This window comes from Ambystoma mexicanum, chromosome 4p (genome assembly GCF_040938575.1).
Source record: "Ambystoma mexicanum isolate Mex_15411 chromosome 4p, UKY_AmexF1_1, whole genome shotgun sequence".
In the NCBI taxonomy this organism is placed as follows: Eukaryota; Metazoa; Chordata; class Amphibia; order Caudata; family Ambystomatidae; genus Ambystoma; species Ambystoma mexicanum.
In genome coordinates, this window is record NC_090927.1 from 128,455,837 (window position 1) to 128,480,112 (window position 24,276).

Below are 24,276 nucleotides of genomic sequence, written 5' to 3' on the forward strand. Positions count from 1 at the left end.
TCCACATTCTTAACTCTGCACCAGTCGCAGAACTTTCTCCAACGGCAACTGTACAGAGACTTTGTTGCCGGCCGCCTGGCCGAGAGCAACACCTCCATCACGTCTTCAGGGAGGTCCCAATCCTTATACCTCAACCTTTCAGAAGCCAAGCGTGAAGGTTGAGGGATCTGACCTCTGGATGGAGAACCTGAGCCCCCTCCCATGAGAGCACATCGTCTCGGTAGGGAAGACGACGTGGAGGGCAGTTGGACAAGTCGAGAAGGTCCGGGTACCACGTCCTCCGGGCCCACGCCGGAGCAATGAGGATCATCAGGGAACCGAACCTCTGCAACCTCCGCAGTACTTGCGGGATGACGGGGACTGGAGGAAACGAGTACAGCAGTGGGAATGACCACTCCACCACAAACGTGTCTCCCAAAGCTCCTTTTGGAGGAAATTCCCGCGAGCAAAACCTTTCGCACTTTCGGAGGCGAAGAGATCCACATGAGGGGTCCCCCAAAGGGCAAAGATCTCCAGGAGAATCTCCTGAGCCAGCTCCCACTCGTGAGAGATCGTGCTCTGCCTGCTCAGAGCGTCCGCCGTCTCGTTGTCGTCTCCGGCCAGATGAACAGCCGAGATCGAAACTTCCTGCTGGATGGCCCAGAACTCGAGCTGCATCGCCTCCCTGCACAGCGGAAGTGACCCTGCCCACCCCCCTTTTTGTTGAGGTAGTGCATGGCCACCGTGTTGTCCGTTAGAATTAGGACACTCTTTCCACGTACAGTCGGCAGAAAAGCCTTCAGGGCTAGCCTGACGGCCCTCAGCTCCAACAGATTGATATGGAGTCTGGACTCCGACAGAGACCAACGAACGCGGACTGTCAACTCGTTGGCTTGAGCTCCCCATCCCGTGAGGGATACGTCCATCACGATCGTCACCTCCGGCCAGGGCAGCCAAAATGGGGCCCCCTTCATCAGATTGCCTTCGACGGCCCACCACAGAAGGTCCTGGGCTACCGAGGGCAGCACCTGAACAGGGTCCGACAGCCTACCGGAGGACTGAGACCACTGGAGCTTGAGTGCCCACTGCAAAGATCTCATCCGCAGACGAGCCTCTGGCACCAGAAGAATGCAGGATGCCATGAGGCCGAGCAGTCTCAAGAACTCGGACGCTGGGAGATCCTGGGCAAATTGAAACTTGTTCACCATCTGCTGAATGTGAAGAGCCCTCACCTGGGGAGAAAAACACTGCCCCAGGGACGTGTCGAGCACTGCTCTGATGTACCGGAGCCGCTGCGTTGGTGTCAAATGGGACTTTTTTTAATTGAGGGAGAAGCCCAGCCTGTGAAGGGAGTGGCAGGTGACGGACAGATGATCCAGGACTTGCTCGGGAGATCTGCCCCTGATCAACCAATCGTCCAGGTAGGGGTAGACATGAATCCCCCCTTTCCTGAGATGCGCTGCCACCACCACCATGAGCTTGGTGAAATCCCTCGGGGCGGAGGTCAATCCGAACGGCAGGACCCGAAACTGAAAGTGCGAGTCGCCAACCGCGAACCTCAGGTACTGCTTGTGCCGGGGATTAATCGGCACATGGAAGTAAGCATCCTTGAGGTCGAGAGACACCAACCAGTCCTGAAGTTGAAGGGCCTGAAGGACTTGAGAAAGAGTCACCATCTTGAACTTGTCCTTCCTGAGGAGTTTGTTCAAACCGCGCAAGTCCATGATGGGTCTCAATCCCCCGTCTTTCTTTGAAATCAAAAAATAAGGGGAATACCATCCCTTGTTCCTCTCCGCTACAGGCACCAGTTCTATGGTGCCTTTCTCCAGCAGGGCTCGAATTTCCTGCGCAAGGAGCGGATCCGGACTCTTCAAAGAGAGGTTCCCTGGTGGATTGTCATGAGGCCTCTGCCGAAAAGGAAGACAGTAGCCGTGGGTTATGATCTCCCGAACCCACACATCCGAAGTAATGGCTTGCCACTCCACAAGATGCTGCGCCAGCCTTCCCCCAACCGGCGAACCATGGGACCTGGCCTCATGACTGAGTGGTAGCGGCTGCGGCGTTGCCTGAGGACAAAGAGGCAACTGCCCGAGCGGCCTTGGCACCTCGAGTACCTTTGTTTCCACCTCTGGCACTCTTACGATGGCCTCTTTGACTGTTAGCTCCCCTCGCTTTACTGAAGGACGAGTAATAGCGAAAGGAACCTCCCCTCCATTGCTGTCCCCTAGGACGAAAAGGCAGAGGTTGGCGAACTGCAGCGCCCAACGATTTCCCTGCAGCTTTGGAGGTCTGCAACCTCTCAAGGCTCTCGTCAGCCTTGCTGCCAAAAAGGTGTTCACCGTCAAAGTGCATGTTGAGGAGCCAGGACTGCACATCAGGAGCGAACCCAGACTTCTGCAACCACGCAAACCTGCGCATTACAGTGCTCGCCGCCATGGACCGGCTGACACAATCTGCCAAGTCCAAATCCCACTGAACAGCCTCACACATGGCATCCTTGCCATCCTGAACCATAGCAAGGAAACCATCCCGTTCGTCCCCTTCGGGAATATGTTCAGCCGCTAATGCAACACAGTTCCACAGAGTGTGTGTGAAACGAGACAAGGCACATATGGAGTTGGCCGCCTGAAGCGCCATACCCCCTGAAGAAAACACTTTCTTCGCCCAGCCGTCAAAACGTTTATCGTCCCTACCCGGAGGGATGGTAGGATACGACGCCTGCTTTGCCGGGGCCGTAGCCGCCTGCACCACCAAACTCTCCGGGGTGGGGTGCCTAGACAAGTAGCAGGGGTCGCTACTGGCTGGACGGTATTTTCGCGACAAAGACTTGCCCACTGCCGGGAGACTTTCCGGAGCAGTCCAAGCCGCCGCCACCCTTCTCCCAGAGCCATATGAAACGGCAAAACCGGGTCAGTGGGGGAACCAAGATCAAGGATGTCCGTGAGATCATCCTGAAGGAACTCCCCTGGGGGAGCAGACCAACCCAAGTACTCGGTGACCCGAGACATAAGGCGCCGATATGAAGAATCGGCATGAGTGCCAGGCTCCGGCCTACAAAACTCGACCTCCGGAGAGGTGTCCAGTCCACTGGCATCATGCAGCGACTGCCCCAGGTCATCAAACTGGCTATGGCCCGAGATAAGCTCATCTGGAACCGTAACCGGAACCAAGCCGTCATCATAGCCTTCATCACCCTCTGAAATGTACTCCAGGCGGGGAGAGGAAGACCCCTGGGGACCAAAGCAGTGCCTGACCTTAGCCAGAGCCTTCCTAGGTGCTAATCCCGTGCCACGGGGCCCCTCTGACACCACCGCCTCGAAAGGCGTCGAAGGCGGTGAACGAGTTGGCGCCGGCGTCGACAGAAAAGGTGTCGACGTCGAGCGAATCGGCAGCGACGTCAGCTGCAGCGCCGCCAGCATCGGCGGTGTCGACACAGGCCTCGAAGCCGGAGCTCCGAGCGCGTCTCTCGACGACCTAGGCACAGACGACCCCTTCGGAGGTGGAGCCTCGAGAGAAATCGTCAACGACCTCGCCGTCACAGGCGTCGACGTCTTCTTCGAAGACGACACAGGATCACGCGGTCTCGAGCGCGTCGAGGACCGGGACCTGGAACGGGCATGGCGAGAACGGCTACCCTTGTCCGAGCGGGACCTCTCCCGCGAGCCGTGCCGAACACCCGAGCCCGAAGGCGTACGAGCGGTATCTCTCGACCAGTGCCGACCGACCCCACTCAGAGGCGCGGACGGACCGGTGCCCTGCAATTCAAGAATCGCTAGCATCTGCTTCCCGAAAGAAGCCCATTCCTACAGTGTCGCTTGCATGGAGGGATAAGCGACCCGCCGACGGGCGGAGTCCTCGGAAGAGGACGGGGAAGACGACCGATGCCGGCACTTCCAGGAATGCCTAGAAGAGGCGGAGGAGTGGCGAGACCGACTCCTGGAAGGAGACCCACTGGACTTCCAACGATGACGCGGAGAGTCGCCCCTCGAGTCATCCGTCGAAAGCCCCGCAGACCTCGACTTCCGGGGCTTAGACACCTGGCCTACCGACAGCTTCTTCTTGCATTCCCGCAAGGCCTTTGCTGTGAGCGACTGGCAGTCGACAGTCGTCCGTATCATGGGCCTCCCCGAGGCACCAGAGGCAGGCGTCGTGCGAGTCTGTGACCGACATCTTGGACCCACAGTCCCCGCAGTTCTTGAAGCCCGGACGCAGGGTTGAAGACGAAATAGACATCGCCACAAACAGGTCTTCACAAAAAACCAAACGGGTACAACGAACCGAGAATTGAAAACAGCAAACTCCAAAGAGTCGAGGCGTACAGAGAATTAACGAAGCGAACACGTTGGCGGAAAAAACGGAACTGAGGCTATGGGCGTCGTGCGTCCTACTTATCACATCGGGTGACGTCGGCCATCAGAGGAGGTCCTCGGGGACGGCGCATCGGTGTCATCAACGCAGGACGCAGACACCAAAGATTTTCCGAAGCAGCACAGCTGTGGACATTACCAGTCATAGATATGGAATACGTCGGAGTACCCAATCCCCTCGAATTACTCCTACATCCTGCCCACGCTCCTCCATAATATATGAGCGATTACAACCTAATGCAGCCCTGGGGAGGAGAGTTGCTCTTCTAAGAAAACTAGTTCTTCAAAACGGCCTGGGTAAATGCTGCGTCAGATCTGGCGCTGGCATCCAAGCAGTAGTGTTTACAAAAGGCTGATGGGGAAGTCCAAGTAGCCGCCTTGCTAATCGTCTGCCATGGAACATGTCTCTGGAAGGCCACAGTCGTGGAGTAGGCATGCATGTTTGCTGGCAAAGACCTGTGCTGCCCTTTATATGCCTCCTTGAAGGCCACCACCATCTACCTTGCTATTTAAGCCTTGGAGGCTTGACAGCCCAGTTCTGACCCACTAAAAGTGATGAAGAAGGCACCTAATTAACGGAAGCTCTGTTTCCTGTCCATGTAAAATCTCAAACGCATGCCTGATATACAGACAGTGCAATACTTTAAGCCTCATCCATTGGATCTGAAAAGAATGTTGGAAGTACTAGCTCCTCATTAGGGTGAAAAGATGACTCCACCTTAGGGAGAAATGAAGGGTGCATCTTGAGCACCACCTTGTCTCAGTGAAATGTGGTATACCTATACCACTCTGAAGCCACCAGCGCCTGTATATCACTGATCCTGCACGCCAATGTAAGGCCAACCAGAAGAGCAATCTTTATAGTAGCCAGCCTGATATCCGCTGACCCAATGGGCTCATAAGGCTTATGGGCCAGGGCACTCAGCACCACCTTAAGATCCCAGAATGGATGAGGGCGCTTGACCGGGGGACACATTCTGGTAAGGCCTGCCAAGTGCTTTTTGACCACCGGATTGGAGGAGGACAAAATGTTCGCCAGAGTTTTTGTAGGCCCCTATGGCTGCCAGATATGTCCAACAGGTGTCTACCTGCACCCCGGAGTGGGCCATATGTGCTGAGAAAGATAACACATCGTCCAGTGAACATGCCAGAGGATCTATCTTGTTTGCCGTGGCCCAGAAACAGAACCTGGTCTATTTGCTTCTGCCCCCCTGAATTATAGCCAAGTTGTCTTTTGGGGGTCTTTGGGTGTGTCCCCTACCTCACGTACCTAGGATAATACATGCTGGTACACACACATTTACAGGTGTACCAAGAAGTGCCATGTACTAATCACACAAATAGAGTGCTGTCCTGGTTCACCTCATATCCCTTCCTCTCCCTTCCCCTCACTCCTTCCCTCCCTCCTCCTTCCCTCTCCCTCCTTCCCTTCCTGTGGTATTCCCCGAGGCCATTTCCCCAGTATTGTTTAATATCTATGTTCTGCCAGAGAATGCAACCAGGCTTAGGGTTTGTTTTGAAACCGTGGGAGAATGGATGTATAACAACTGCCTAAATCTGACCAGCAGAAAGACGGAGGTACTCGTGGGTGGGTTCTTCTTCTGCCGCCGCCGCCACTTTGGTCCCCTCTCTTCTGACCTTCGCAGGGTCCCTGCCCTACCCCAGTTCCTATAGATAAGGATCTGGGGATTCAAATGATGTCATATCTTTCTATGGCAGCCTAGATCAGTGTGGTCTGCTAGACAAAGCATCTTCAACTTAACATTCTGTGTATGGTTCTTCCTTTTCTATCTGCTCATCTGCGTGCACCTGTGGTTGCTTCTCTGGTACTGTTCTCTCTAGACTATAGAAATTCTTTGTTTACTATCCAGCTAGCTTATTTCATCATGATCCGGCCCCTTCAAATTCTGCAGTAAATTCGACTCGAATGGCTACTATCACTCCCCGCTGTCCCCATGTTTCTCCAGATTTGCGCAGGTTGCACTGGCGTCCAGTTGCAAAGCATATTGAATTTAAAACACTTTGCTTAGTGCATCGGGCCATGCATGGCTCAGAAGCTGCCTATTTACAGGCAAAGTTCAGGTTTTACATACCCTGCCGAGCCTTGTGGTCGGCTGCTGCTTGTCTGGTTGAGGTCTCACGATTTAAACTGACTTGGATTAGAGGTCGTTTTTTTCAGCGACCACTGCCTCATTGTGGAACTCTCTCCCTCATGCCCTTCAGGCTATGGATAATTATTTGTTGTTCAGTCGTTCGCTTAAAACGTAGCGATTTTAGCCTTCTTTGCTTATTGTCCTGTCTAAGTTAGAACCTTTGTGCTTTATAAATGCTGTGCTGATAAGATAAGATGTAATAAATGTTAAATGTTTGTGCCTAAATTATTCATCATTCATTTGCTTTCAGTGGACAATAGAGACACTCGGTGTGACAGGATGAGATCTGACCCTGTCAAGAGGGGATGGGGACCTTCTCTAATCTGGGGCAGGACACCTACCACAAGGGGAGAATGGTACAGGGGAGAGGAGACAGTAGTAGAGAGTGGAGAAAGGAAAATAGTGGAGCAGTGTGGAATGAGCAGTAGAGAGCGGAAGAGTAAAGACATCAGAGGGTCAGAGAGAAAAAGTGAGAGGGAAAGAAAAAGGAGTGGAAAGAAGAGATAGGAGTCAGGGTAACAAGTAAACAAGTGTGCAATGAAGATCAATGAGAACTGGGTGACAGGTAGGCACCACTTCTTGACATTTCGAATTGTGGGGGATCAAGTTAGATTTACTGAGAGAGTCCCAGATGCAGGGGAAGGGGAGAGAGAGAGAGAGTGAAATAAGGCATTTCACTTTAGCCCATCACGACCAGCCAGTTAATTATTAGACATTAGGGGTTACCAATCTCTAGTGATCATCTTGGGGTTTAGGGACACTTGAGCTAGAGAGACTGCCCTGGGGAGACGAGGTAGAGAGGGACAGACCATAGCGAGTCCCATTTCTATAAAAGCGTTTTAGAATGGCCGTCGAGAGTTGGTGTGTTTTTGAGGTCATCTGTGACATAAGTAATAGAACATCTATACAACGATACCCAAATGTACAGTAGAGACGTGTTCTAGTGTTACTAGAAACATATTTAAATGGAGAGCAGGACAATATGACATCTGAACTTAAAGGAGGATGAAATAACATACCAAAAAGACCTTTGCGGGCAGGATTGACAATAGAAAGGTCATTACAAGGGCTCCCTCCAATCACAAGGTCAAAGGGTCCCCAGTCCTGTATCTGCAATGAAAGAGAGGAAATATGCCTGTGTAAATGAAAAGGGCAATCGTAAAAGACATGCTGGCAATTTACCAACCTCTATACACAATCTGCATACTCTTTATGCACTAAATAATTCCACAAAATCGATTTTTTTTAACCTTCTACTTCTTTTACTATAGTATGCTTCAGGTGTACTCATGCACAAAGCTAACGTCCTTGAGCACAATGTCTTTCCTTGTCCATGCCATGAATACATTGTTTGGGTAATGCGCCACACAGCAGCACCCAATTAAAAAATCTAATTCCAGCAAATAACCCATGTGGAAGCTGTGCTGTGGTTTAATGTATTCATTCCAACCCATCTGTACATAGCAATTACATATTAGACTTTTGTGTGGTTAGAAGTTATGTTATGTAGAAATCCTGTTAGTGAATCACAGATATTATGTAGGGTGCAACAGGTGACAATTTTGCATATAAAATGAAGGGGGCCAGGAACGCTACCTGGGCTCGAACAGCATGCAACTGATGTTGCAAGGGTGGCCATGAACGGTGTGCAGTCATAAAATCGGAAAAGAAAATGTCGAAAGTCAAAGAAATCGAAAACATAATGCCGAAAAAAAAGTCGAATGATTTATTTTTTTATTTATATTTATTTTTTGGCTCTCGCATGTAAAAAAATAGGTAAAAAAAAAAAAAAAAGGGGGGGTTGGGGGGGGAAACCCCCCCCATTTTGAATAAAAAATGTAATGTTTTCGATTTTATGACTATAAACCGCCATGAACACTATGACACTGAATAATTAAAGACACAATCTAGTGGGTGATGGAGACAAGAGCTGGCACCCACTATTAAAATGGATTTCCCAAATCAACCTTGCTGGGAGTATTTTGGGAGGACAGCCTGTTACGGTGAAGAGGGAAGGGACATATTTTATCCAAACTCAATCAAGGTGGGTTAGCAGAGGGGTCAAGGCTTAGGGCCTCATCAAATGTTTGGTATTTAGGGGGTTAATCTACTGAAATACCACCAAGGGATTTACCGTTGTCGCCACTTGGTCCGGCAGAATTACTTTCGGATTACAAGTGGTGGTAGACTGTTAGTTCCCATTTATTGGAGTCCATAGAACCCCATGGGGATTACGGCGGCAATTCTGCCGATTTGGCAGTTTTTGGGTGGTAAGGTGGAGGAATTACCCTCAACATTTTGCTGGAGGTTTTTCAACCACCTTACCTCCAAACCCATTGTTAGGACCTGTTTTCTATACTCTGGCTTGATGGATAGATTTATAGAAGGCCAACCTATATTGTAACTGGGACCACTCTGGGAGCTGTAGCCAAAAATTACACTTAGACAATATGTATACAAAAACAGTTATTTATTTATGGCCAAATATCGGATCAGGGCTAGAATCCTGTGATGCAAATGTTCGAGGGAGATAAGACTGAAGATTATTTTTCTGAAAATAACCTTCAGTCTTTTCTCCCCTATACATTTCTGACTTGGCCCCCACCCCCACCCCCAGGCACCCACTTACCTTGCGGCAGCACACTTTGCTGTGAGCCTCCGCCTCGCTTTGTCCCTGCAACGCCTGTTCCCTTTCACTTCCGTGATTGGGAACTGGTGCTGCAGGGCTCTTGCCTTTTATTTTATTACTTTTGAGATCAGCTGCAGGGTACACCCCCGCAACCCCTGCTCACAATATAGTGAACAAGGGTGCAGGGGACACCAACGCATCCCATAGCACTGAATGGGGGATTTGGTCGAACTTTTCGGCCGTTTGGAATTTTCAAAGGGCTGAAATTCGGCCAAATCTCCCTTTCCGGATTTGTTTGGCAGGCTTTTTGGATGTTTCCCAAATATCACTATGGAAAATTACTATGGAAAATGACTACAAACCAACAGGTAGAAATATCACAAAACCCTAATGACATGCATTACTTACCGTAAAAGCATTTCTGATGGTTGTATCTGCTTAGATTAACATGCTGCGCATAGTCCGACATCCAGTGGTCACTGTTTTTCGAAAGTCGAAAAGGGGACGTCGACATAGGCTTGTCTGTAATACTATCCCTATAGTGACGTCTAGTTTACCCAAAATCCCTCACGTATCGAGGTCCCTCTGTTTGTATTTTTTCTGCCATGTTGGAGCCTTAGGACTAACGTGAGTGAGTACAGAAAAGAGAGAAAGTAATAAGATGTCTATGTTCCTTCCATCCGAGCAGGGAGGAAGGGTGGGCGCATGTGAATCTAAGCAGATACAACCATCAGAAATGCTTTATGGTAAGTAATGCATGTCTTCAGATTTCCCTTTGAGCAACTTTCACTCCAGAGTTTCTAGGGATCCCCAATTCCTTTGCTTTGTTTTTTAACCAGTTCTGTGGAAGTAAAATCTTCAGCTTCACTTCCCCAGCCTTTTGCTCATTTTCAGTCCTTCAGACTTTCAGTACTGGGACACTATGTTTCCCTTTTAACTTTTTACACGTTTGTAACTTTTTAATAGGGATGCTTTTTTTATCACCTTTGCCTTTTACACTTGGGATTTTTGGTTACTTTTATATGCGCCTAAAGACAAGCTGGTGGCAGCAATGATATTTTTCTACCATTTGTGTGTAATTCTTGTGTGCACAGTCATGTATGTCTACTAAACGCAGCCAGTGCCCTAAGATGGCCTCACCATGAGATGTTCACTTGTTCTTTGGCCATATTGTAGTTTGGCCTTCTTCCTGCATTGTCAGGAAATCTCATATAAGGTCATGCACTTGCCTGGGAAAGCTGCAGCTTTCCCGGGCTAGTGATGCCTTTGTGTGTCGTTCAGGAAAGGGGCGAGACTGTCTGGCCCCACTTCACATCTGTGGTGCCAAAAAGCCTGGGTGTGGGGTATGAGTGAAACCAATAGTTGTACCTGATTGGACAACTACTGGCTGTTTGAATGGTGCAGATCCTTACCATTGAAGGGCTTGGACTTGTTTCCAGGCTGGATGTTGGACAAGAAGAGGGCTCCTGCAGTCATTTCTTCAGCCTAGGGCTAGCCAAGTCCAATCAAGGTAAGCTTGGAGAGTGGTCAAGGCTTATTCTCAGGAAAGGCGAGTGGGGCCAGGGGTACACAACGAGTTCCACACAGATAAATACACAATGATACAAAAATACTCTATTCATGAAGGGCCCAAAAACAAACTAGAAATTATAAGTTACTCACCGTAGTGACCAACTTACTCTTAGTCCATAGTCCCCTTCCCTCCATTCTGTATGTGTGTCCCTTCCAAGGTACGGGAGACGGAACCTTTTTCACCAGAGAAACCTTCTTCCCCTTTAAATTTAGAAGTGCGGGGGCACGGCCCAGGGAGCATGAGCTGCCCTGACTCCGCCCTCCAGCACCACACCCCAGTCCCAATTGACGCGTCGACATTAGATTTAACATTGCCTTATGACACCAGTATTATTAGGGGGGGGAGGATGGTGGGAGGTATGGAGGAAAAGGGATTATGGACTAAGAGTACGTTAGTCACTACGGTGAGTAACCCGTTCCCTTTCTTCCATACTGTATGGGCGATTACAACTGATTGTAGCCCCAGGGTTGAGAGGCGAACCTCCTTAAGCAAATAGGTTCCTGAGAACCGCCTGTCCGAAAGCCACATCAGATCTAGAGCCGGCATCCAAACAGTTGTGCTTGCAAAAAGCCGAGGGAGAGACCCAAGTGGCCGCCCTGCTTCTGACTTGCCAAGGGACATGGTGTTGGAATGCGATGGCCGTTGCCTTGGCCTTGACTGCATGGGCCTGCATGTTGGCCGTGAGCGGCTTGTGCTGGCCCTTGTACGCTTCTTTGATGGCTGAGACCATCCAGCGGGATATGGAAGCCTTCGAGGCCTGATAGCCTGACCTCGAGCCGCCGAAAGTGACGACCAGGGCGTCCGAGTTGCGTAAGCCCTTGGTCTTGTCCAAGTAGAATTTCAGGGCACGCCTGACATCCAGGCAGTGCAGCACTCTGTGCTTCGTCCTTGGGATCGGGAAACAACATCGGAAGGACTATTTCCTCATTCAAGTGAAATGCAGAAGGAACCTTTGGCAGAAATGTCGGGTGCGTCCGCATTGCCTACCTTGTTCCTGTGAAAGGTGGTATATGGTTGAGAGGCAACCAGCGCCTGAATCTCCCTAACTCTGCGAGCCGAAGTAAGACCGACTAGTAAGGCTGTCTTGATGGTGACCAACCTAATGTCCACGGACGCCATTGGCTTGAATGGTTTGTGCGCCAGGGCGCTGAAGACTATATTCAGGTCCCAGACTGGGTGCGGTCTCTTGACGGGCTGGTAGAGCCTTGCCAGACCGGTCAGGTGTTTCTTGACGATAGGGTTGGAGTAGGAAAAAATGCCTTCCTCTGAGTTCCTGTAAACCCCAATGGCTGCGAGGTATGTACGGCAGGTGTCTACCTGTACGGCCGAATGAGCGAGGAGCGCAGAAAAAGAGCACGTCGTCTAGATTGCAGGCCAAAGGGTCAATTCCCTTGGCATCTGCCCAGAGGCAGAACCTGGTCCATTTGCTCTTGTGCACTGGGCCCTGGTGGCTTTGCTCCTGGCGCCCTGTATGGTCTCCAGATTGGCCTGTGAGAGGCTAAGGTGCCGAAGCGTTACCTGCTCAGGTACCAAGCTGTGAGGGCTAGTTTCCCTGGCACAGGGTGGATGATCCTGCCCCCCTGCTGCACCAGAAGATGTGCTGGGCCCGTCAGGAGGTGTATCGGGGGCACCTCCGAGAGGCTGAGGAGCTCCGAAAACCGTGGTCTGGCTGGCCTGATGGAGCAATCAGAATGATGCGGAGCCGGTGCAACTCCTTGATCTTGCAAAGTACCCGGTGGATCAGAGGAGTGGGCGGAAAGGTGTAGGCCTTCATGCCGGTACACTGGAGGTGAAATGCGTCGCCCAGAGAGCCGGGGCCCTGACCCTGCCAGGATGCGAACTGGGGGCACTTCTTGTTGTGCCAGTAACAAGGTCGTTTAGCTGCCACTCGTAATTGTCCGCTCCCAGCCTGCTGAGCTTGTCCGCCTCCAGGTTGGTTTCCCCCAGGAGGTGGACTGCCAAGAGGTAAATGTCGTTTTCCAAGGCCCATTCCCACATGCTGATCGCCAGTCTGCACAGAGGAGGGGATCTGGTGCCTCCCTGCTTGTTGACGTAGTACATGCTGGTCGAGTTGACTGTCTGGATGAGGACCACCTTGCCCTTGAGGAGTGGTAGGAATGCTCTGGGCGCTAGCCAGATGGCGTTCAGCTCCAACCAGTTGATGTGGTATTCCTGCTGCTATCGAGTCCAGGTGCCATAGACCGAGAGATTGTCCAGGGTGGCTCCCCAGCCCTTGAGCGAGTGGTCTGTGGTGATGATAGCCTGCAGAGAATGCGGCCAGAAGGGCTTGCCTGTCCGTATGTTGCAGTCCCTGGATCAGCAAGTTAGGTCTCGGTGGGGAGAGATGGAGGAACGTTGATCATTTCTGATTGAGCGCCCCGTTCCTGACTCCATGAGGCCGCGAAGTGAAGCTGAATCCTTCTCATCCTTAGACTCGTGTGAGGGACGGCTAGCAGACCGCTGCTAATGGACCCAGGAGATGTTGATACCACAAGCCGAAGTCACCTCTCTGCTGAGGAAGTGGACGGTGACTGTCTTGATGGCCGAGATCTTGTCTTCCGGCAGGAAGACCTTCTTGCAGCACGTGTCCCAAATGAGTCCCAGGAACGTCAAAGTCTGTATTGTTTGTATTGGAAATGGTGGCCCATGATCCTGAACTGTAGAAAAGAACGATGGGGCTGCCAAATCGGGATGTGTAGGTAAGCGTCCTTCAGGTCTAGGGAGCACATCCAGTCTCCCTTGTACAATGTCTCCGCTACAAAAGCTGGTGTAACCATCTTGAATTTTTGCAGGGGTAAGGAGAGGTTGAGGGTGGAAAAGGTCCAGCACAACTCTCAGGCCCGCCTGGTTTTTCTTCTGAATGGCGAAAATCCTGGAGTAGAAGCCAAAACCTCGCTGGGAGGCTGGAACTTGCTCCACTGCCTGGCTCTCTATGACCAACCGGATCTCCTCCAAAAGAGTTGCTGTCCCAACCTGTGAGAGGGGAGGAGAGTCTGGGATGGGATGGGTAGTGGGTACCCCGTGGATACTACGGATAGGATCCAGGGGTACGCAAAATTCTGGTGCCAGAAAAGTGCATGGAGGGCAAGCCTGCCCCCCACCAGAGACACGTGGACCCCTAGAGGCGTGTCATGCCTTTTTTCCTTTGGAGGCAGAGGCTGAGGACGGGGACGGGGACTGAAAAAAAGCCCTTACCCACCCCCCCCTTTTGTTGTTTGCGCGGGCTTTGAGAAGGCGAGCGGTCCGGCTGCCTGGATCTGTGTTCCTGGAAGCTGCGGAACCCTCCATATGTATGACCCTTCTCTGAGCGTTGCTGAGATTGGGTGTAAGATTTTGGTGTGGACTTTGTAATAATGGACAAAGACTTTGCCGTTTGTGAGCGGTTCTTTCTTTCCAGCTCTTCATCTGTAGAGGTGTGGAAGAACCCCCCCCCCCCCCTCGAACGATAGATCTAGAATGCGCTCCTGGACGTCCGGGTTGAACTTCGTAGCCCAGAGCCAGGCTGTGCGCCTCATGTCCGTGGCAATGCAGATGGCCCGGCCCGAGGTATCGATGAGCCACTGTGGATTCCATGAGGTCATGCGCCACAAGCTTGGCCTCCGCTAGCCCGGCCTTGAAGCGTGATTGGCACTGGAGGGAAGTTCCGGGAGAAAGTCCGCAACTTCCCGCCATAACCGTTGGTTGGCAGCAGCCAGCGTTGGCCTGATGGTGGGAGGAGTAGATCTTTGTGCCGTAAGCCTCCAAGATCTTCTCCTTGCCTAGCAGCGCCACAGAGGAGGAGGAGGCTGAGGAGGACAGAGGCTCAGGGTAAAGTGATACTGCAGCGATCACCAAGAGTGTGTCCCCCTCCATCTGTCTGTACTTGGCGTCCAGGCGTCAGCTGACTGGCTGGATGGAGTGGGGCTTGAGCCAACCCTTCTTGGCCAGGGAGACTACATCAGTTTGCAGTGGAATCCCTGTGTTGGCAGAGGGGAATCTTGTGAGGACTTCGGCCAGAACCCCCTCTGCCAACTGTTCGACCTCTGGTCGAGGGAGGACTAGGTACTCCGCCTGGCCAGCAAGACGTTCGTGGAAGGCCCTGGCTGAGGATGGCGTGTCCGGATCCTCCTCCTTGTCTGCTTCCTGCTGATCCGGAGGATCCTGTGGAGGAGGAGGAGGAGGAGGAATAGATGGCACCGGATGCTGGGGTACTGAGACCGCAGCCAGAGGCTGAGGAGGCAGCGGAGGTTGCGGAGTTGGCTGTGTAGCAGGAGGAGGCGGCTGCACCAGGGTCAGGGAGCCAGATGGAGGAGTCTGTGGTGCCACTAGCATTGCGGTGAGGACTTCCCTGACTGCGTCCTTGATGAAACCCCCATCTGAGGAGACCTCATGAGGCCGAGGAATTTATCGAAGAGCCTCTCCTCACTGGCCGAATAGGTGGCAGGGTGTCCCGACAGGGTAACGGGGGACTGCTGGAGCCACTGCGTACCCAGTCCGTATGGACGCATGGGAAAGTTGCCCTGCGCATTTGAAGGGTAGACTGTAGGCCACGTACCAGGTTGCGAACAGTCCCACCTTGACATTCTTGCTTCGCCGAATTCGTGGAATGGTGTCAGATGGGTGTTCCTGTCTGGCGCGGAGGCCATTTTGTCGAGCTGCCTGCCACGTGCCTTCAATGTGTTGCCCAGCCCGCTGGGTCTGGCCTCATCCAAGACACTTGTGTGTGGATCACGAGATCTGCCCTGCTCCTCGGGCCTCGGCCCGGTAGGAGTGAACCCCTCGACCCGGGGGTCGGTAGAGCTGTGTATAGGCGCCCTCTCGGACGTAATACCGGTATTAGGGCATAGCCCCTCGGACGGCTTGCTGGTGTCAGGGCGTAGCCCCTCAGGTGTAGACCCGGTACAAGAACCTTCCGGTCCCTCGACACGGCGTCCGGGAGGATCCAAGGACCCCTCGACCCGAATGCCGGTAGCTGAAACAGCCTCGGTGTAACTGCCAGTGGAAGGACCTGAGCGGTCCCTCCTGCGCGGAAGATTCCCTGGGAAGAAGTCTCCCTTGTGAGGTGTGCTGGAAAATATCGGCCCTACCTTGGACCTGGGACGATGGTTCACAAACTTCTTGAGATTGTCAATGGTAAGTCTTTCCTCCCCGCTCTGTAGGTCCACCTCCTCCCACTCACCTATGCAACTTGTGGTAGAGTTGTTTAAGGGCAGACATCGTCTGAATCTGTAGTCTTTCTTTCTTGTGGAGAGGGTTCCGACCTTGAGAGGAAGCCACAATTCCTGTTGGTATAACAACAGTCCTGTGACTCCTCTCTCGAAGAGGGAGATTACGGAGAAAAAGCTTTGAAAGCACAAAAAAAACCTGCTCAGTGGTATTGTGTTGGCAATATGCAAAGTCTTCCAAGAACAACAGTAGGAGTTGAAAATGCAGTGAATGTTCGGAGTTCCGATACAGTAAACCGATGAGGTGCCGGGTAGCCGGTGCAGCGGGAGATGGAGAAACCACAGCTCCAAAACAGGTAAGGAAAAGCAGATAAAGAAGAGGAAAAATACAGAGAGCAAGCTGGGAGAATGCCGAGAGAAATAATAAGGGCAGGAAAGGGAGGAAGCCAAGAAAAACAGGAACTGGCGAACCAGAGAAGAGAGGGCACTGCTGGAAGGACAGAAAGGAAGAAGCTAGGGAGGAGCGCAAGAGGAAAATTACTGGGCGAAGAGAGAGACAAGTGCAAACGGAGGGCGTTGAGAGCCACAAAAAGGAAAACAGGAAAGATAGAGTTCCGAATACCGGAACGGAAAGGGAAAACAGTGTATGACCACAAAGAGAGTCTGAAGAATCAGCGGTTGGAAATCGCCGACCACCTGGAGGGCTACAGCTAAGATCCTCCCGGTGGCAGCCATGTTGGAAAAGAACTAGACCGGCAACGGAACGTTGGAAACAACCTGGTAGCACAGACTAATGGCGACCTAGTTTCCATCTATGCCACAGCCACCAATGACTGCCGTATATGACAATGATCCCCTGGAGGCGACTTCTGGAAGAGCTCCCTCCACCTGGCTAGTCAGTTCTTCAGCACCTTCGAGGACAGCAAGTCACACGCCGAACATGATTGCCAAGCGTGGTCTGGGCCAAGGCAACGTAGGCAGAGTGTGTGGGGGTCTGAAGTTGGGAAGAGCCCGTTGCAGGATGGACACCTGCTGAACCCTGGAGATGTCAACATGCGCCGGGGAGGAGCATGACGCCTGAGGACCAAGTATCTGAATGACAAACAAGACAAAGAAGAAGCATCTGCGCATGGAATTACATGGCCGAAGCCAAACCCAGGAGCGCTGGTGAATTCGGCCTGTTCCCGTCGTCATGGGAAAGGGGACTGGGGTGTGGCGCCGGAGGGCGGATTCAGGGAAGCGCATGTTCCCTGGCCCGTGCCCCCACGCTCCTCTAAATTTAAAAGGGAAGAAGTTTTTCTGGTGAAAAAGGTTCCGTCTCCGGTCCCTTGGAAGGGACGCCCATACAGTATGGAGGAAAGGGTATGGGACGTAAGAGTAAAATTAATCAAGCAGTTAATACTATGACACAACACTCAAATATAAACATGCAGTCACCTTTGGTTTGTAGAAATGCATACAATTCACTTAAACACCAGAAAAGAAGGTAACTCATTATGCAGTAAGGAAAACCAGTTCACAAGAATGAGGACCCTAACTTCATAAGTGCAATCCCTATGTTGAATGGGGCCTTGTGCCCAAAAGTCACAAAGTTTGTTCTAGGAGAGGGGACAATGGCATGAAGAGTTCTTGTGATGATGAAAAAAGTTCCAGAAGACTTCCAAGGATTTTGCAGGTAAGTAAAATCAGGGACGTCATTTGGGGGATGGCAGGGGTCGCAGCTGCGACCTCTGCTGTCTCCCCTGCTGCCCCTGGCATCATTTTTGCGACCCAGTGGAGCTTGCGCTTTTAAATTAATTGTTTGTGGGGGGCGCTGTTGAGCAGCCAAAGGAAATGGCTGCCTAGCCCTTGAGCTCCGTCTCTGCCCACTACAATCCATCGGACATCGGCGCAATACGGCTAAGCACACCCACGAGACTTGCACGATTCTTGCCCCCCTGTCTCCCTACACACCTGGCTGAAGTTTGGGGTGAAATCGTTGCTGGCGGACGAAGATACGGACCCTTGCCCTTGGGGGGCGTCGTGGCCTCCTTCCCGGCCCCGGAGACGTCGGCCCGCGGCCTCCTGACGTCTCTCCCCCGCTGGCCCAGGGGCCTCCCTGCTCTACCCGCGTCCGAGCGGACCCCCCCCCTGGATGCGCCCGCTGCCCGATCCCTCGCGCTGCGAGATCCGCGGCTCGCTGCCGCCCCGGCCGCGCCTGGGGCCTCTGATCACCCGCTTGGAGCGGGCCCTGCGTGGTGTGCGCCCGGCTCCCGGGGGGCCTCCTCGCCATCGATCCCCCCTGCCGACTGATCCGTGGACTGCGCCGCTGACACCGCGAGCATCGCTGGCCCGGGCGGTGCGGCGCAGCCCTTGCACTGATCCCAGCGGCGTGGGGCCGTGCCCCTCTGCTTCGCCTTCCCCCGGAGGCGGCGGAGCCTCGCCGGGGCCTACATCCGGACCGCCTCTGGGCGGCGGCGCCGGATCGCCTGTGCGGCTGTCTGGGCGCGGCCTGGCCTCTGCGGCCGCCTGGGGCCGTGGCCTCCTGGGGCCGTGCTGGTGCCCAACGACTGCTCCTGCTCCCATCGCTTGAGGATACGGGCGGACTGCGGCCCCGACGTGCTGGAGGTGGGTGTTCGCGCCGGATCAGCGCCGTCTGGTCCCCCGGCGCTGCATGTGAACGGCCTGGGTCGGCTGGCTGGGTAATTACATATAGTGCCATAGGTGTGTACCCCTCCTCCACTTGACAACTCTATGAGCCGCCTCTGCATTTGGGCTACATCTTCACCTCCTGGGGCCCCACGGACTTTTGCGAGGATCCACTACGCAGGTGCCACCATACCCGGGCCGTATTTATTAACGCCACGGCCCACTAGAGCATCCGGGGTACGCATTGACCGTTGCAGGAGCCGCTACTGGGGGTTGGCTACTGTGAGGACCCATCCTGCAAACGCCACTATACCTGAGCGGGCACCCCTCCCGCCGCTGGGATGCCCAGTAAATCAAAACCCAGTGGTAAACCTGGCGCCATGGACAAATTCACCAAGTCAGCGCCCAGGGCGGACCATGCTTCGACTACGGCGCTGCACGAGGAGGATGAGGGTGTGTCGGAGTCCAATCGAGCTGACCTTACTATAATGATATAATCCATGGCCAAGAACTTTGCAGCGGTTCACGAAAAACTGGACTACATTAACGCAAATGTGGCCTCAATGAGAGTGAAGATTGATCAACATGGGTCTAGAATTGCTGAGACTGAGCAGAGAATCGGGTCTGCTGAGGACAATGTCCATACCTTGCAAAACACGGTCTCGGAACTGGTCAGGGACATGAAGCAGGTAAAAGCTAAGTGTGACGACTTAGAATCACGGTCCCGGAGGAACAATCTCCGCATAGTTGGAGTTCCCGAATCGGCATTGAGGGGCCGCATGGAAACGGCGGTCGAACAACTGCTTAAAGACCTCCTCGGTGACCCGCCATTATCTCCCTTCTTCACTGTGGAAAGGGCACATCGCTCCCTGGCACCTCGCCCTAAACCCGGTGATTTCCCGAGACCGATCATAGCAAAACTTTTGAGCTATAAGGACAGAGACCTTGTCCTCCGTTTGGCCAGAGAAAAGGGTGAACTTAGGATGGACTCTCAAATCATCAGAATATTCCCGGATTTTTCAATGGCGGTCCAGGCGGAGAGGCGACAATTCAATGGTGTAAAGAAACTGCTAAGGGAGCGAAAGATAGAATATGCAATGCTCTTCCCGGCCCGCCTAAAATTCACCCACCACAATAAACACTACTTTTTCACGGTCCCAGATGAGGCGGTCAAATTTATTGAAGCACAGATCCCGCCGGAGGAGCGCATCGAAGACGACCAACCGCCAAACCTGTGATCTACCGCACTGAACAATGTATTTGTGGTGGCAAAGACACTATAAGCCACACTGGCGGGCCGGGGGTCTTCCCGCTCTTTATATGGCGGCGGTCGACTTGTGGCCCGGCAGCACTGCACTGCGACCATACTTGTCCATGAGAAATACGAATGAGGTCCGTTCATACATAAGCGCACGCACCGTTCTAGTACCCTGCAATTTGGTGCGGGGATGTGTGGCACTGCCGGTGAGGTTGGGGGTCACACTTCTGCGGCTCTCCTCCGCTGGGGTGCTGCATATAGAAGCTATAATGCTCCAGTATCCGCTCCCTGAAATTGTTTAAATTGTTTATCTTGTTAGCTGATGTCCAGTCATATATGATCCAAATGTAACAGTAGCCAGTACAAGTGGGCAGAACGGCAGCAGCTGCCCCCACTGCGATTGCAATTCTTATTTTACTTGATCTTAAATGTTTGTGTTTTGGCCCCTGTTGGGCTACTTCTCCTGTGTCTCCAAGTTGGGGATGGAGCACAGGCGAGAAATGTATGGGTGGGGTTTCATGCACTGCTGGTTGGAGTAGGGCGGTGAGGGTGGGGCTTGCTGAAGTTGGGGTACGTTATACACAAAATGGCAGGGGAGTGGAGGCGGGCTCGGGAGGATGGCGCCCGCATGTTACAGCGGCACACAGGTGGGACACGTATGACAAAGGCTTCCACCGGAATGTTCCCTAGTGTGAGACATGGCGGTTAAAATGATGTCCTGGAATATCCGGGGGCTGACAAATTTTACGAAATCTCGCAGGATTACAGCCTATGCACAGAGACACGGGGTTAAGATCCTTCTACTACAGGAGACGCATGCTCTAAAACATCTATCGTCAAACATAGCGCACAATTGGGGCTCTAATAGGCACTACACTCAATACTCAACCCAGGCTAGGGGGGTCCTGACCCTTATCCATAAATCCTTACAGTTCACACTCCACGCGTCCCACATTGATACTGAGGGAAGATACGTCATTTTACACTGTAGATTGAACCATGAAGATTGTATACTGGTCAATGTATATGCACCCAATACTGATTCCCCCGAGTTCTTTGACAAAGTGACCTCCATCCTCATGAGATATCCGGACGTCCCCACCGTATGGGCGGGAGACTTTAATCTGATACTCAACAATTCCCTAGATAGAACCACAACCACCCGCAGAACCACCTCGCGCGCAGCTGAACGGCTACGCGCACATATGGAATTCCTAAACCTGCATGATATATGGAGAACTCTCCACCCCCAAGAGAGGGACTATACGTTTTACTCCTCGGTGCACGATAGTTCCTCTCGAATAGACTTGTTTTTGCTCTCGGGCGGGTTAGTGGGCAGAACCCTGGACATTAAGATCCTGCCGCGCACGCTATCTGATCACTCCCCGGTGCTACTACAGATACAGACTGGTAATGTGGGCCCGTCGCGTCCTGCGTGGCGTTTCAAATCCTCCGCCCTCTCAGATATTGTATTTAAGGCCGAAATATTAGCGGACATTACCTCATTCTTTGAGAACAACCGGGTTGCTGACACCTTGGAGGCGGTCAGGTGGGAGGCATTTAAGGTATACATCCGGGGGATGTGCATCTCTAAAGAAGCAGGTGTCCTGAAGGCCATCAGGCAGGCCCTGAATGCTTCAGAAACTAAACTAAAAACCCTCGAGCAGAGATACCTGACCAGTCCCTCCCCGGGGATACTGGCAGAAATCAGGGCGGAGCTGGAGCAATTCGAATCACAGGCCTCTAGGGAGGTGCAATATCATACCCGTCCCATAGCCGCCCGTCGTTATGGAGAGGGGGACAGACCGGGCAGAACACTGGCTAGACTGGTGCGAACGGAGGGTGGCAGGTCTCGGATTGATTGCATTATGGATGAACAAGGACTAAAACACTGGTCCGACCAATCCATACTTGACACATTTGCCGCCTTTTATGCCGATCTGTATGGGCCCCAGCTTGGCCACTCTGACCAAGATCTAGACGACCTCCTAGAGAGCATCCCTATGACGATAATCTCCCACGACACCAGAGAGTGTCTTGAGGCACCGTTCACCCTAGAAGAGATAGTCCAAGTAATATCGGATCTTCCCAAAAATAAGGCACCTGGTCCGGATGGAATCACCGCTGAGTTCTATCAGGAACATGTGGCTGCTCTGGCTCCAGTACTACTCGGGGTCTGGTCCGAGGCGCTCCGGCTGCGCGCCCTCCCGCCCTCTTTAAGGGAAGCCTTAATAACGGTCCTCCCCAAACCGGGTAAGCCTCCTGAAGAATGCGGGTCCTACAGACCCCTATTCCTAATTAACACTGACATGAAAGTTTTCGCTAAAATAATAGCAAATAGGTTTCTCCCCTTTATGACCCATATGGTGCATCCTGACCAGAGCGGGTTCATACCTGGCAGATCCACGTCCCTCAACATCCGTCGCCTATTCAATGTGATGGCCAGAATCGACCCGGGTGCAGAGGCGGTTGCTGTGACCATAGATGCCCAAAAGGCCTTCGACATGGTCTCCTGGCAATACCTGTGGGCGGTGCTGAAGAAGATGGGTGTGGGCCCGAATATGCTCTCTTATATTAAGCTTTTATACACAGACCCGGTAGCCAGGGTCCTGGTAAACTCTATCCCTTCCCGCCTCTTTAAGCTTCATCGCGGAACCCGCCAGGGCTGCCCTTTCTCACCCTTACTCTTCGCCCTTGCCATTGAACCCATGGCGGACCATGTCAGAGGGCGGCATTCCAACAAAGGTATCCGGTTGACGGGGGCCCCAGAGTTAATCTCACTCTACGCGGACGACGTCCTCCTGTACGTCAGAAACCCCTCCACTAATCTGAACCCGATCATTCGGGACATCACGAAAATAGGCACGTTTTCCGGGTTCACGATTAACTACTCCAAATCTGAAATTTTCCCCCTCACCAAAACAACACAGCATCCGGCATGCGAATACCCCCTGCGCTGGTCTCCTGAGGGAGTCAGGTACCTTGGGGTTCACTTGTCGCTATCCAAATGTGCCCTCCTGAAGGATAACTATGAGGCCATGGCTCAGCTTATCGTCACCAAATTCTCCAAGTGGCGGCATTTACCCCTGTCCTTGGCAGCCAAACTCTCCCTGATAAAGATGACATTGGTTCCCAAGCTCCTGTATGTGTTTGCCAACGTCCCTGTCTGGCCCGGAAGGCAATACTTTGCGAGGCTCCATGCCGAATGTGCTCAATTTCTCTGGCATCCGGGGTCGGTCCGTACGAAGTGGCACCACATGACAGCTCCATACGACAGGGGTGGATTCGCGGCTCCTGACCTACGACTGTACTGGCACGCGGCCCAGGCCCAACACGCCTCCCATTGGTATACATTCCAAAATCCGCCTCCGCATGTGAAACTTGAAAAAATGGCTGGAGGTGGAACCAACATTATGACCCTACTGTTACACCGCTCGCTCCGCACAGATTCCCATACAGACCCAGTAACCACCACGATTAGAGCATGGAACGCTATTCTATATACTGAGCAGACTGATCTCCCATATTACAAGTGGCTCCCCCTGTGGCAATTCCCTGGTCTCTCCCCCACACACGACCAACACCTTGCTACACACTGGGAGGGCCTGGGATATCGGTGCCTGGCAGACCTCTTCCCAGAAGGTAAATTTGTCACCCCTCAAACGTGGCGTCCAGGTCACACTGATTCTCCCCTTGAGATGCTACAGTACTACAGGCTCCGAGCCGCGGTACGATCCGCATGGCCTTCATATCCGGATGAGCCCCCGGAATCGCCCGAACTCCAGTACATAGCAAACTCAGCGGGCTCCAAAGGGGTGTTATCCAACCTGTACAAGCGCCAACTGGGTGGGAGAATGTCTGGGGCCCTCAAGCCACGTATAGCTTGGGCTAGTGAGCTCGAAATGGAGATATCCGACGGACTCTGGACCAAGATGTGCGCAAATACACGCGGGGTGTCCCTATGTGCCAGATTCCGATGCATCCAGTTTAAATTTCTTAACAGGCTCTATTATACACCAACGAGGGTAGCAAGATTTGCGGGGGCAGGGTCCGTTACATGCCCAAAGTGTAAATCTTCTGATGCCGACCATATCCATATGTTCTGGGCGTGCCCTGCGATCAGCGCCTTCTGGTTGGAGGTAGCAGAGGCGCTCTCAGAAATAGTGGAATCTCCAGTTGACCTGGACCCGCTTGCCCTGCTGTTCGGGGTCTGGGAAGGCGAGAATGTACGGAAAATGTCTAAATTTTTGAATGTCGGAGCTATTGTGGCTAAAAAATGCATATTACTAAACTGGAAACGGCACAGCCCCCCCACCCTCGCGATGTGGCTCACAGCCCTTACTTGGACACAAATACGAGAAGAGGACTACATTGGTTCCCTGCCACCCACATCGCGACCCAAAAATGTGTGGTCGGCATTCCGTACCTATTTGAACAATAGAGACGATGCGGTGGAGGTAGCACCCCCTGCCCACTCACCCCCCGTAACTACTTGATACTGTAATGTCTCTGTCTTGGCTGTCACACACGAGGATACTGTCCGAC

General features: G+C 52.7%; 1 protein-coding gene across 4 annotated transcripts in view; it reads right to left on the reverse strand.

The window, feature by feature from the left end:
- DNMT3A (DNA methyltransferase 3 alpha) overlaps positions 1 to 24,276 on the reverse strand; it is a 2,439,715-nt gene that overhangs the window by 369,620 nt on the left and 2,045,819 nt on the right. For all 4 annotated transcript variants that reach the window (XM_069605556.1, XM_069605557.1, XM_069605559.1 and 1 more), the window contains one exon: positions 7,519 to 7,609. In XM_069605556.1, the coding sequence (XP_069461657.1) occupies positions 7,519 to 7,609 (91 nt within the window). The remainder of the gene's footprint in view (positions 1 to 7,518; positions 7,610 to 24,276) is intronic.